Source organism: Triturus cristatus, chromosome 2_1 (assembly GCF_964204655.1).
Source record: "Triturus cristatus chromosome 2_1, aTriCri1.1, whole genome shotgun sequence".
Classification (NCBI taxonomy): Eukaryota; Metazoa; Chordata; class Amphibia; order Caudata; family Salamandridae; genus Triturus; species Triturus cristatus.
The window spans coordinates 1,142,165,439-1,142,180,756 of record NC_140581.1 but is presented as its reverse complement, the minus strand read 5'-3'; the positions used below and the strand labels follow the sequence as shown (position 1 = coordinate 1,142,180,756).

The window sequence follows — 15,318 nt, the reverse complement described above, 5'->3', positions numbered from 1 at the left end:
AAGCAGCACATGTGCGCGGTCTCTTCGAGACATGCTGTATCTACAATATGGGCTTCTAGCACCGTCCATCTTTTTTATTGATTCCTCTTACTGTTCTTCGTAAATGCCAGCTTTTGTTTGGTGAATACGCTTAGCAGTCCCACCTTTTGGACTTTCGTAACCTCTTATGATGACTGCCCCTGTTACGTGTTCTCTTATTCTTTCTGTCATTTATGATACTCTGCGAACACTCCTAGAGCCAGTAGGCATGCACTGCTCTACGAGACTTGTTGTGGTAGAGTAGCGAACAGAAGCCCCGCCCACTCTCTGCCCATATTTGCCATTGGCTTGTGTCATTGTCTGTCCTAAATGCTGGCTTCTGATTCGTAAATAGGCTTGTTAGTCCCTCCTTAGTACCACCTCCTCTTCATTTACCACTTCCCATGGCGACTGGCCCCTTTACTTCGTTGGTTACACAGTACATGTTATTTAGACTTTGAGCACTATTTTCTTTAATGAGGTTCTCCTACTGCAGGCACCACATGCTTTGGTGCCTTCTTTACCCCCCCGCCCGACATCCCTCCTGTTGTCCGTGTCTTCTCCCCCCGCCCTCCTGTTGTCCTTGCCTTCTCCCCAACCTCCCTCCCATTGTCCGTGCCTTCTCAGTTGTCCGTGCCTTCTCCTCACCCTCCCTCCCTTTGTCCGTGCCTTCTCACCTGCCCTCCCATTGTCTGTGCCTTCTCCCCCCGCCCACCCTCCCTCTCATTTTCCATGATGCCAAAACCATTTCCAATTGCATTAGGTCTCGCGTAAATGCGAGACCTGTTGCAATGCAAATGCTTGTTTTGTTTGGCTTTCTCTGCTCGTGTTTTTGGATTGTAGTGAGAAGTGTTAGTGTTTTGTTTACTTCGTGGGCTGGCTTGATGAAAGGTTCATGGTCGCTTCATTTGCCATGCTGGTTTTGTTTACGACTACAAGACTTTTTTTTATTATTTTTTGCTTTCCACCTCCCTCTTTGCGTGAAAATCCCTCCCCCCACCCTCTGAGCACAAAGGCGGCGTTTCCCTCCCACCACCCTTTCCATTTGCATCGAGTGAGGCAGCAAGAAGCATGGGCACCCGCTCAGTCCACATCACTTTCATAGCATTTGGCTGCCAGCTGAGATGCTTACTGAAGGCTGCGGCCTCTAATCTCCTTCAGCACGGACATTGCCAAGGGGTATCAGAGAGTGTATGTACATATTTATTAAAGTTGCAAGCGATAAGAGTACAAACGCAGCATTTCCCTTACATCACTGCTTCTTTTTATTTTTCGCTTTCCCCTCTCCCACTTCATGTTAGGAGTCCTCCACTCACCCTCCGAGAACAAACGCCCGGGGTACCTAAACAAATATGTATGCTACCGTGTCTACTGGATACCTTATATAATAGCCCGCTCTGCAGTGTCCCAATTACCGGCACCACCACCCTATAAGGGCACCAGTGTAATGTTATTGATTCTGTCGTGTTAATTTGCCATACTTATTGCTTTGATGCCGATTCACATGCCTCTGGCTCTGTCAAGGTAGTTTTATGCTACCTTTTTACAAAAGTAGCCTGCACATCCAAGTACCGCATAAATGCTTGTTGATATAGATGGTATCAGGACAAGAAGTGAATTTGTAGCATATAATGTCAAAGTTAAATAATACTTTGTTACCATGTGGGAGTTTAACAAAATGTATAGGCTTGAATTTGAAATGTAATGTGCTGCGATGTACAGGGTAACACTTCCCGCCCTCCTCCCATTCCCTTTTTCAGTAGCTCCTCCATGACCCCCACTGCTCCTGTCATCTTGCTGCCATTTCGGGAGTATGACATGTCCCCCAACAGGCTTTAGCAGCGCCCCCAGGTGTCTCAACCCTCTGATGCAGTTTCCAGGACAAAACACACACACACTCACACACTCTCTCCTTTGGCTACTGTGGGCTTTGTGGCCAGTGTCTGGCACCTTATCTCAGCCTCGCCGGACTATTTCATAGGTCTTTAAAAGAACATATACATCCCATATACATCCCACCCCCTGCCACACCACACCACCCCCCTCCAGCTTTAATTGCCACCAACATTCCTCCCTCCTCACTCATGTTTCTTGTTACAGCTGGCACCATAGTAATCACTGGTACACCATTGGAAGGCTAAAATGCATTTTCAGCCATTCTTTGATTGAAAATTGTGCAGGCACACCAACCCATTAATTGTTTCTCTTTTTATTGAAAGCATATTCTAAAGATGAAAGCATCAAACGGGAGATAATGCAAGGTATCATTTTGTGAGGAACCGAGGTGAGGTGATTGAAATGGAGAGTGCGTGGTCCAAGTCTCTCAAATCAAGCATCTTCCTCCCGCACAGGCAGCTACTTTGTGTTGTGCTTGAAGGCATTTCTGCTGAGTATACTTATTTCAAGCTCCACTTACATAATAGCACAGTTACTATCCACATAATTCCACTACACAACATACCACATGATTCCACTACACAAATCCACTCATACCACACAATTCCACAACTAATAATTCCAAAACAACCCTCATAATTCCACTACGCACCCCATACATACACTCCATAACGCCAATAGCTCTAACTCAAGCAAATGCGTAACCTATTGCATTTCCAATGCTTGTTATTATTGCGAAGTATAGTGGTCCATTTGAACCATGTCAAATGTCTGTGAGCTGTCAAAAACTTTCAGTACCCGCATGTCTGGCATGTCATCTCTTTAAGGTGTCAAACTAAATATTGGAGAATTGGCTCCACACTTTCTTAGAGCTTTTATGGTTCTCTTTACATTATATACTTTCTCTTCCATAATTAGTCTAAACCAAACCCTTTGGAACTGTAATGTAATTACAAGTTTACTGACTGTCCCCGAAAGCCCAAGGATCATCTGCCGCAGTTAGGTTTTAATGGTTAAACCCACTGTATGTGCTTGCTAAGTTTGACTAGCTCTAAAGTGCAAAGTAGTTGCATTTTTTACTTCATCCCCATATTCTCATAGAAATTAACTACTGTTACGATGCCACCACAGTAATGCAACTTTTGTTAGACTGTCCGTTTTTGATAGTCGGTAGCCTGTGGAGGTATTTTTTAGACTCAGAGTGCCTTGTAAAATTATTTGTTCTCACCAGGATTTCAGTCCATTGTTCTGTCTCGACTACCACCACTAGTTTCTCTTAACAGGTTTTCTGGAATTTACATTTAACCAGAGGTAATGAGGATAATCTCTCATCTTTAACAACAACTGTGTGTGCAGGTCTTGCTCCTCATTGTAGAAACCTTTCAAATGAAGTAAGCTGTCCAGTTGTTGCTTCAATATTAACTTCATGTGTATATCTCATTTTTTGATCTGGTCTTTGAGACATATTTAGCTGCCATAGCAGACTATTGTTTTTTTACAAGAAATGAATACATAATAAACATATACAGAGGGGCGTTTGAACAAAAGGCTTCATTCATTGATCTGTCAATTTGTCATTCACATTTTGCTTGTGCCCACCATAGTATAAAGAATCGGCAATGAGTCAGTCCACCCTACTCTTCTCATTGAGTCCCTTTACCTTTAGTGACTGCACAAACACGGTATACATTGTTATCATCCTTCCAAATATAGTTTCTAACTCTTCAGTGACCAAGCAGACATAAAGTGCACCTTATCATTTTTATGTACGTTAACTTTAAATACCAGCTATTTATGTGGCCTGCACTTTGGGTGCCCAGCTAAATGGTGATTTATTCTGTATCTCCTTTTTGCAGTTATAAAGGGTTTAAATACCATTGCAACCACCTGCGATCTCTGTATTTGATTGTCATGTTTTTCTTGTGTCCTCTGATCCAGCATTTTATGGGCCCACACTTCTTGCCTATCTCTCTCCTTACTCTTGGTCCTCCAATGAACCTCTTCTTTGTTGCACTGAGGGGAAAGGGGAGTAAGCAGTGAACCTTTATACTTACAGTGCAACCCATATGGGTACACAATAAGGACTAGGAATCGGTAGCCAAGTTCAAGGGTGTGTATTACAAATTAGTAATCAAATTCAAATAGATCACTCTCAAGATCATGCTATAAAAATACAAAATTATGACAGGGAGACCAAGTTTCCTAAAGAAATTCAGGCAAAGTAATATAAAGCACACAAGAAGTTCAGTGAGGGTGATACAAGATAACACTAATATCTGATGCTCAGAAAATAATCTTAAGTTCTCTTTTCTATACATTAGCAATCTAAATATCCCAAGCACAGTCCACAGTGAAAGAATGGTTGTTATTTAAGGAGTCCAAGAAATCAATGAGTTTCAAATGGGGGAAAAATCGCAAATATAGAGTAACAAGCATTTGCATCTTGAAGCTTGGTCAAAAGTCTTCAGAGGTTGGAGATAAGTTTTAAGTTAAACCACACTTAAGATCATGTTCATAGGAGTCATTGGGATCTAAATCCTCTCAAAGTCAATTTAAGGGGCAGTGGAAAGTCACAAAAAGGGTCTGGCTCTGCCAAGGGTTCAAAGGGAATTCTGCATGGGGCTGCCGAACAGGCTCAGAAAGGAAGTCTGCAAGAGTCCAGGGAAAGAGAGTTCAGCAAAATCTCCAGGCCGTTCTGGAGGGGTCTCAAGGCAGCTCTGAAGTCGTTAAGTTATAACCCACAAGTCCATAGGAGACGCTTCTTTAGATGTAACATTGTGTAAAGGATTCATTATCCAGGGGCTTCACACATTGCAGACTGCAACAATTCTAAAATGTCTCACACTAGACATGGGAACTACAGTCCTTTCACATACCCAGAGTTGGGATCAATTGTCTGTTCATCAACATTGCAGTTCTCGTGTGCTCTCCGTCAACAAAAGTTACACAGACAATATTGCACTTGTTTAGAATTATGAACCAAGTTTAGAGGATGGTTTAAGATAAATTACACATTACTAGCTTATATCCTCACAATGTAGCACACATTAAAACTCCTATATTCTTTTAGTTGCAATAAAGCATATACATTTTGTTATCACATATATATCACTTTTATAATCAACATCAAATGAGGATTTCTAGATTATTCATATCAAATGCATTTCTGTTAATTGAGGATGGTTCTTAAATCGAGCATCAAAAATATTTATTTAGTAGAAACATTCGGTGATAGTATTGTCAGCATTGTGTCACAAAAAATCTCGTTCAAGTTACTCGTTCATTCAGTGTGCCAGGTACCATGTGTAAAGAGGGAGCAACTTTGTGCTCCACCACCTCCATAAACAACAGCTACAATAATAATAATAAAATGCATGCAGCACCTGAAAGACTTTTTTATTAAAACTCATCACTAGTACATTGGCCACAGCAGTGACTGTTTCTTTAAAATGTTACATTCGAATGAAGATGTTGGACTTGGCCCTCTCTTCAGGGTCACCCCAAATCTTTTTCCTTCACCGCTCCTGTTTTCTGAATTCATTTTTTGTAGGCATTAGGACTCTGTGCACCATACCACTGCTAACCAATACTCAAATTATTATGCTCTTTCCCTAAAACATGGTAAAAGAGGCCTACACCTGATTAGCAGATTAAATTTACTTAAGTACCGAGCATATGGTACTTCATTTACTGAGGGCGTGTAAATTAAATGCTACTGGTGGATCTGCGGCACTTATTGGGCCACCTTCTAAATTAGTCCTTGAAAACGTGTCTCAGGCCTGCCATTAAAGCCTGTAGTGCAGTTTTAAAAGACCATTTCGATGTCACAAATTAACCATTTGCCAGGCCTAAACCTTCCTTTTAATGCATATATATGATGACTTTTGATCTGGAACAGGTGAAAATATAATGTTTATGCTCAAATGAATTGTAATTTAAAATCGTCTTTAATGGTAAAGTCTGATTTTAGTTTACAGTTTTGAAAACGCCACTCTTAGAAAGTGGGCATTTTCCTGCCCAAAAGGCCTTCGAGGCATTTTCAGCAAACACAAAGGAACCTGACACTAATCTTTTGTCACACAATACTTCATGGAGCCTTAGCAGGGGAAAGGAAGAACTTTCCAGGACCGAATGTGGAGGTAGCCTAGAAAAGTATCCCACTTCAAAGGATGGCACCATGTATGAATATAGGACCTCTTGAGCCACTCTTCAGTACACTCCTGGCCCACGGACATTACAGAAGAAGGATTGCCTTTTTCCCCAGAGGACTGACCTGCTGCTTGAGGTCTGTCTTGTTCCCCAGAGGACTTTCCTGCTGCTTGAGGCCTGCTCTGCCCTCTACGAAGAAAGACTGGACCTGCTCCCTTCATCCATGGCTAGCTGAGTGACTCCAAGGGCCATTTGGCTAACCTCCTGTTCTGAGTTACAGAGTCACAACAAGCTCCAGAGGCCTCCGTGCAACTGTCCAGCTAACTTACTGCAACTGGACCTGCCTGTACCTACAACTGGACCTGCCTGAGCCCTGCTGGCCTATGCAAGAGTGAGTCCCTGATTTCCAAGATGTGCCTCCCAAGGTCCTAGAAACATGGCTGGCATCATAGTGCACTCCTCTACAAAAAAGGAGAAATCACGAAGTTCCACTTTTTCAGCAAGACTAACATGATCTCTGTATCTAGCCCACACTCCATCAGTGTCTGCCTGGGTTTGTACTTTTTCCTTACTCTAGCACAACCAGATGCTAGGAGTGGCGCTTTTCAACCCCATACCTACCTGAAACTTTCAAATTCCATATCTCTGGTTCTACTGATTACGTTTTTGTCATTTTGATCTCATTTTATTTATTAACCTTTACTCTGTTTCCCTAAATTAGTCTGAGATTTTTATATTGTGCTTTCACGTTATTACACGTTATTACTGTTTGTGTGCTGTATAAATATTGTACACAGTGCCTCTTTCTTAAGCCTGACTGCTTTTGTGCCCAGCTGCCAGAGAGTAAGCACAAGTTAATTTAGTGACTTTTCTAGTTCACCCTGGGAAGGATTGTGGTTGTTTCTTGAGTAAGGGTTTCAACTCTCCTCCTACCCCAACCAGTAACTCAGTTTCTTAAAGAAGCATACTGCAACCAAGTTGCACTTATTTCTTGTCTGTCACTCACATAACACATTATTTCATTTTACTCTGGATACCTCACAATTTTCTAGACCTTTGTCCTATCTCTCATTCTTCCTATGTATCCATCAACTTCTTTTACTTCTATCTTTCCTCTAACTACCCCTCTCTGTTTTGTGCCCTCTCTTTTTAATCTACTGATTATTCCAAATGGTCTTGGCTACCTCTCCTTACCTTTCCTTCTTTCTATCATTGTGATCTTTGTGTAGCCAGTAGGATATTTATTTACTTAATGGATCTGTGCCCATTCTGATTTCGCATATTTGAATCTTATTGTTGTGGTCTCACCCTTTTATCCATTTGGGGTTTATAAAACGAAAACTGTTGGATAACAGTAGCATTTATTATTTATCATGGCGCAAAGCTTAAAGAATCTGATTGTTAACATTTAAAAAGTGACTACAGTGTTTGCACGCTCTCCTGACAGCTCACTTTCCCTCCACCTCACTTTCCCTCCCATTCTTTCCCTTCTCCCACTCCTGCATCCTTTTCCCAGTTGCTTTCTTTCCATTTGCCCTTTCCTGCCCTCTCTTTCTGACCCATTTCTTCCCCTTTCTTCAGTTATGGTCTTTGATACTACCTCTTACACAGCCAAGCGGTCCTCAACGTTCCACGAGGGAAAGCCTTTCTGTACGTTTCCAGGGCTCTATTTAGGTTCATTTGCTTCTCCAACGACCAATCTGCATTAAAGTTTGCAGATGCTCAGAGTATGATTTAATGCAATATTTAAAGTCTCATAGTAATACTTGTGTTTTTCTCCACACAGGAGGGGGAAAATGCTGTTCATTTTGCAAACAGAGTGAAATCTGCTATTGCCAAACGAGGTGGACTGGTTGAGCTATCGTGGTAAGAGGTTTATGTAATAAATTCAATATCACTGACTGTCCATGTCTTGTGGTATGGCGTTGAAAGCCATAAATTGTTTAGTGGCAAAACATTGTACTGTAATTGAATTTATATAGTGCTTACTACCTCTGACACTCCATTAAAGCACTTAACGGTAACTAGCACAATACTCCAGAATAAAAGGTTCGCAGTTAATCTGTTGCTTATTGTCATTCCCTAAATTTACTCTAATTTCTATATGGTATTAAGTTTATATGAGTTAGATGTGATCATTGGTGGAGTTTTGTGAGTTCATTCAAACCGCTGTTGGGATGAATAGATTGGCTGAAAGAGATTAAGTATTGTGTTGTAGGTTGCAGGGATATGGTTTCGAAGAAGGAGAGGCTGTGATCTGTGAAATGAGGGGTGGGTAATTTGCAGAAATACAATAACAGTGAGTTTAGTCAGACAGGCATGTGCTGTAGAGTAGGCTGTACTCAGAGTGTAGATAAGGGTAAGGTCATTTGATAGAAAAGAGAGGGAACAGCAAATTGTTTCAGGTCAAGGACAGTTTTTCATGCAGGGATTTTGGGATATAGTGGGAAGAAGATGCAGTGAGTATGTAAAGAATGTAGGGAAGAACTTTATTTGCATGTGAGAGTGCTATATTAAGTACTTTAGATGTGTTGTGGTAAAAGAAAGTTGAAACGCTACTGAAGAATGATGCACAAGGTAAGTATCTCTGTAGTGCTCCACTTACCACACTAACAACCCACATAAAATAAAGAAAGCTAGATCCTCACTCTTGCTCATCGGTCATCCAGTGTTTATAGGGGTCCAGTTAACGTTGAGTACATGCACTGATTACTGGACTGCTGTAGACGTTAATTTTAGATTGAAGCCTTCCAGACAGCGGAGCTGTCTTGTTGCGAAAGATTTGTTGGAGAAATGTTGATAACTGACCTGGAAAACTACTCCACCCATGGTCTTTAATTAGCTTTTTGTTTTGTCACTCTTATTTTCTTTCTATCTATTCAATGGATTTATTTATGTTAACCTTAGTCCCTCCCATGGCGCATAGCCAGGTGAGGCTGGCACAGGTAAGAGCGAAGGGGCGGGGTGGGGGGTGGGAAGTCAACAGATGGGCTAGGTAACATTAAATAAAAATATTTAAAACACACTTACCTAGCGCCCGCCGCATCGCCGACTCTGCGATGCGGCAAGCGCAAGGCATGTGCCTTTATTTATTTATTTATTTATTTATTTAATTTTACCTATCCAGTCGTCTGTTGACTTCCTCCCACCCCCACCCCACAGCTCTTACCTGTGCCAGCCGCGCCTGCACATAGCCGGTTTAACATTTCTTTCGATTTGCTTTTCAATCCTTTCACAAGTGTTTGTTTTTTTGGGAACTTTTTTTCCTTCTTTTTAGCAGCACTTCATATGAGTGCATGTTTTTCCCCCGTTACCTATGTTTTCTGACTTTTCCCAGCACGTTTCATTTCAATGGTTTCCCCCAACCTGCAACCTCCGTGTTGCTCCCCCCAGCGCACCCTTGTGTTGCTTTCCACTGTGTACCTCCATGTTGCTTTCACCTACTCTCTCTATTGCTTCCGAACCCCATCCTGTTTCTTCACTGCCCCCTGTGATTCCACCCTCTGCTTTGCTTCTTCCCACCTGAGCTCTTTTCACGCCTTTGCTCATCTTAGTTCTTTTTAACTTGTCCAACTCAAATTGGTAAATCAAGTGAAAACATTTTGCATCATTTTGTAGACGTGTGCATGCCTAAAAATGATACAGTTGGCCTTGTAGACTTGTTTCTGATTATTAGCCATGCCTGACAGCATTCGGGATGTCCAAACGAAAAAGTCAAAAGGCTCAACCTCGACCTATTGGCTTTGCTAATGCTTTTTTAATCACCTCTACTACATTACTTTTTAAATATATAAATGTGCGTGTGGATATATTTCTGTATACACATTTGTATTCAAACATATTTTATATATTTATATGTGTGTCTATTTTTCGTTTTGGCATCATAAAAACATATCAGTTTAAATAAAGAGAAAAATCATTCCACATATTCGAATATGACATTTCTCCCGCTGCTTTTGTAAATATTTAAAAAGCAACGCTTTTCTCTTGACAACATGAACAATCAAGTCAGCCTATGAGGAGCAGTTTCTGATTCAATAAAAGCCCAAATAGGTTTGTACTAAATGTCTGCACAAGTACATTTTGATTCCTCTTAATTACTTTCTCTGGCACTCTATAAATCTGTAGATTTACACATATAATCCAGTAGGATTCTGATTGGGTTTACCCTCGCATAGTACTGCCGCGTCCACATACTCAATTAGCTGAAAGAATAAACGTGAAAACAAATTATTTTGGAATAAAAAACTGGCGTGAGTTTAACAGTGCTGCCACCCACGCCTCTCGCCAGGCTTGAGTCCACAGGATGCTGCACTCCCGCCGCATCCAGATCTGTTGACATACAGAGATGGATTAAATGTCCGCCCTGGTTTGCTGTGCTGTGTGCTCTTGTACATCTTCCCCTCGATCTGCATCCTGGGGGTGTCCATCTCGGTGTTAATTTGTTAAAAAAAAAAAAGTGCCAAGGAAATTTCACACGAGTTCACTGCACATGCACCATCTACAGCTCCATCGATTCCCACTAGCCATTACACTCCAAAAAATGTCACATTTTGAGGCTGTGAGAACGGCCTGCCCGACCTGATTTTAATTGTGTCTTATGTGTTGCTGATGAGCTCTGCTAAAAAGAATAGACAGACAGCAGCACGATAATGTAAACATTCGAAAATAAGTGCTGTGTTAAGAAAAAAGTGCCGGTGCTAACCACCGGCAAACATCGGAGCAAATTAAGCACTGGCCCCCTCCACCTTTGATCTCACTTCCTCGCACTCCAACCCACTTACACAAGAAAAGTGCTTTTCTGCTCTGCCTCTGTGGCTCAATTGTGACGTTAAGATCTTGCTTTTAGCTGTCTGTTGGCGAAAGACTTTGTGAACATACCAAAAACTGACAGGGGGCTTAGAGTTAGGGCGTTGCTTCCCATTGGTTGATTTTCTTGTCACTCTTATTGGGTAGCTTGTTATTCGATGGTTTTCCTTTCTCTTTTTGTTTGCCCCTCCCCTGGAGTATAGCTCCTTTACCATCTTTTTTAATGAATAACTTTTATCCTTACACTCCTCCTTTTTCTTTGAGCACTCCAACAGGGTACCTGTCTTTTTTTTCTCTCTCCCCATGTGCTTCTTTCCCCCCTCACGGGAGCCACTCTGCGCTCTCGATTTTGCTTCTCCCTTCTCAGCTCGTTCACTGCTTTCACCACCCCTGGTCCCGCTATGCCTTTGTTTTTTATTCCTGACCACTCCTTCACGGGCTTGCTTCTCTCTCTGTTGTGCTGCTTCCATCTTGTATCCCTGCATACCCCCGCCCCCGCACACTCCACCCCAAGCTCATTAATTTCCTCCAACGCTGCTGCTCCTCGGGCTCAACACGAGAAGTGATTTGCAGTGGTTCATAATGGTCAAAGTGAATGCTCATACATATTGAGGAATCAATCCTCCCTCAGAGCATTCACCATTTGTTGGCGTTTGCTGCCCTCGTGTGTAAATGTACGGTACTTTCGAGATAATTTCAAGTGCGAAATATATCCGAGCAACACGAAGATCACATGACCAATTATTCGTATAATCTAAAAAGCGTTTTGACAGGTAACTAACTGCTCTGCGAGGCGTTCAGACAGATGCCTTTCGTTTTCACACTTTCCCTTAAAGTTATCTGTTTACAGCCTTTACCTACCCGAGTGTATTCTGTTATGTCACCAACTGAAGCATGTTTTCTCATTCAACGGTTCTTTGTTGGATTATGTTGCGTGCCAGACTGCCTGTTCATCTCTCATCTGAGGCAGGGTTGCCACTAGGCGCGGCCGGTACAGGTAGGAGCGGTGGGCAGTGGAGGGGCGGGGGCGGGAGTCGACTGACGATGGGATAGGGAAAACCATTAATAAAATAACTTACCTTGCGCTCGCAGCATCATCGAGTTAGTGATGCAGCGAGTGCAAGGTAAGTGGTTTTATTTATTTTCCCTTTCCCCTTGCCAGTCGACTCCCCGCCCCTCCCTACCGCTCGTACTTGTATCGGCCGCGCCTGGTTGCCACCTAGCCGGTTATATACCGCATGACTGGTATGTTTATACCCCGGCCGGTATTTTAGATCTTGCTTTTAGCTGTCTGTTGGCAAAATACTTGTGGACCATACTAAAATGGACTGTGTGCTCAGAGTTTCATACTTCAAACAGTAAATTTAGGAAGAAAACACTTTAAAATGTGCTGTACAGTAAAAGGCCATGTTAAAAAAAGGAATCCAGACGACTTTATGTGAAGTTCAAATTAAGAATCATGTCTAGGCCTTTCCGGAATGTTAAAATGTGAACCGATAGCACTGTCTAAGCGCTGCAGCTGAACACAGGCTAAACTTGGCTGTGACTCGTATATGTTATATTATGTTGTTGTGTAATCGAGATTTGCACAGCGATTTATATATTGTATGGCACTTTTGTTCCCTCACGAATGCTCTAAAGCAGATGTAAAAATCAAGTTCTTTCACAGTGCACCACAGGCCATCCCAAAGCCCCTTGTCATGTCTAATGAAGAGATGTGTGGTGTATGCTGTGTACAAACTCCAGTATACCAAAACGTGAAAGGTAAAGTAACTTTATTCTGCGACTCTACAAGGCATCTTCACTGGCCTTCAACCAGCTGGCAACTGCCTCTTACACTTAAACATCCATAGTTCCAACGCTCCAATATCCACATTTCACTCACGAAACATTGGCAGAGCATCAAACATCATCAAACTTGAGAGGGTTGCACTCCGATTCTTCTGAATGTTTATCACTTTGTTTAACCACACTATTATTCTTGTGGCGTGCTCACTGGTGACGTGCCAAGCCCAAACAGCACCTGTAGAACTAAACATCATCATATCGAGGCTTCTTTTAACCCCAAGACCAGCGGCGACCGCCTTTACTGCGGTTGCAGATACTTTTAATCCGTCATCATCTTTGATTAATTTATTCTCCTTTTATACCATATTTTTCTACTTCTGTTAAATTTAGACATACATCATTCCATGCGAGGAAATGCAATTTCCAACTTTTCTCATATCCCAGTGGGCCATCCGAACCTCTTCAAAGAATACGTAATAAAGCAACGTTCGTTGAAAGCAGTTTATTGTAACCCAATGCATTTCGGGCCCCTCAGGGCCCTTCGTCAGGGGTGACTGTAAATGAATGATAGAACATATATTTAAAATCTCAAAAGCACACAGCTACGTATATGCCTTAACAATCCTTATTGTCAATCCAATTAAATTAACACAATTCTTTTTCCCCATGTTACTACAAATGTTTAATAACTTTCAATTTATGTCCCCCATTCTTTCTATGGCCTCTTATTGTCTACTCAATTCCCTCAATTGATAGTTCCCGTCAAAAACCTTCATCCTTGGAACGTTCCTCCCTCCTGCTTACACTTCAATGCAGTGATTGAAGTGTAAGCAGGAGGGAGGAACGTTCCAAGGATGAAGGATTGTTAAGGCATATACGTAGCTGTGTGCTTTTGAGATTTTAAATATATGTTCTATCATTCATTTACAGTCACCCCTGACGAAGGGCCCGGAGGGGCCCGAAATGCATTGGGTTACAATAAACTGCTTTCAACGAACGTTGCTTTATTACGTATTCTTTGAAGAGGTTCGGATGGCCCACTGGGATATGAGAAAAGTTGGAAATTGCATTTCCTCGCATGGAATGATGTATGTCTAAATTTAACAGAAGTAGAAAAATATGGTATAAAAGGAGAATAAATTAATCAAAGATGATGACGGATTAAAAGTATCTGCAACCGCAGTAAAGGCTGTCGCCGCTGGTCTTGGGGTTAAAAGAAGCCTCGATATGATGATGTTTAGAGCATCAAACATAACATATGTTCCTATTTGATGATAAAAATTATAATGAAACAACAAATGGTAAAAACAAAGAAAGAGAAACAAAATATAACAAACACAAAAACCAAACAAGGTACCCACTGCTGAATTGAAACCCAACGAAATATAAATAAATAACATACCCACTACCCTTAAACACATACAAAATGTACATTTGACCATTGTTGGAAAGTGGGTTATTGGTAGGGGCAAATGTAGGTCTGTCACTGGCAATAAGGCCACTAACACGTGGTAGGACTCCGCATAGGTCTTAGAAAATTATTCCTATGCTCAACCCTTGGTAACTTGGCTGCGAGCAGACAGGCTTAACTTCAAAGACAGGTATGTAAAGCATTTAAAAACACAATTTCAGTAAATAATTAAGACACAACACATAATAAAAATCCAACACCAATTTATCTTTAAAATCACACCAAAATGACAAAAATCCAATGTAGGGAACTGGAGATATGAATTTTCAAAGATTTAACAAAATATATCTCTTAGAAGATTATAGCACCATATTGTGATACCTGCTCGCGATAGACCGGGTCAAAGTCCAAGTTTCAGGCCGGGAGCGATGGAGCCCTGAACGGCTACAGCTCCCGGCAGGTCCCGGTCTCAGTTTCTACCTTCACACTTGGAAACTTTTCTAGAGCTTTTCTTCCAGAGGGTCCTCAAAGCTCCCAGCCAGTCAGAATCCGGTGAGGGTTCGCCGGCTTGACTTGTGACGAGGTCCCGGTCAACTTCCCTGGAGCGGACTTGGAAAATATTTCAAGATTGCTTCAGCGGGACAACCCAGAAATCCAGGCCAACTCGTGATGGAAGGCAGGTGGCTTGGCTCTCGCGGTTGCTCCCTGTCACCTTTTCTATGAGTGGACTTAGAAACTTTTCTGGAGCTTTAACTCGCAGGGTCTCTCGATGCTCCTCATGTAGCTGGATCCGGTGAGGGTTCGCCGGCTTCAGTTTTCTTCTAGTCCCCATCAAACTCTAGAAGTTGGACCTATGGAGCTTTTAGCGGGACGAACCTGGTTGGCTTGGCAGGCTCGCGGTTGAGGGCAGGTGGCCTGGCTGACCAGGTTGAGTCGGTCCCTCTACGGAGCTTTTTTTACAAAGTTGCTCCAAAGTTCTCCAAACTTCTTGAACTGCTTCCTGAAGTTCCTCCAGGGGTCCCAAAGTGCCTCACACTTACTCCAAGGGTCTATAAGCTCCAAGATAGTCCTTGAAAGTTTAGGACGTCAGTTCCCACAATCCACTGTTACACAACCCTTACAAATCCACTGATGGTTCTCCAAGGTGTAGATTTAGTTGGTGATGTTCCAGTTGAGCTCTTTTAACCTGTAGTTTTCAGGGAGTCCACTCTTTAGTTCTTTTTCAGCAGAATAATCCACAGGGCTGT

At 42.1% G+C, this 15,318-nt stretch overlaps 1 protein-coding gene across 1 annotated transcript in view; it reads left to right on the top strand.

Moving 5' to 3' along the window:
• Positions 1–15,318, top strand: part of GPAT3 (glycerol-3-phosphate acyltransferase 3) — a 395,920-nt gene that overhangs the window by 344,599 nt on the left and 36,003 nt on the right. Inside the window, exon 11 of the mRNA XM_085636576.1 lies at positions 7,850–7,929. Coding sequence (XP_085492702.1) covers positions 7,850–7,929 — 80 coding nt within the window. The remainder of the gene's footprint in view (positions 1–7,849; positions 7,930–15,318) is intronic.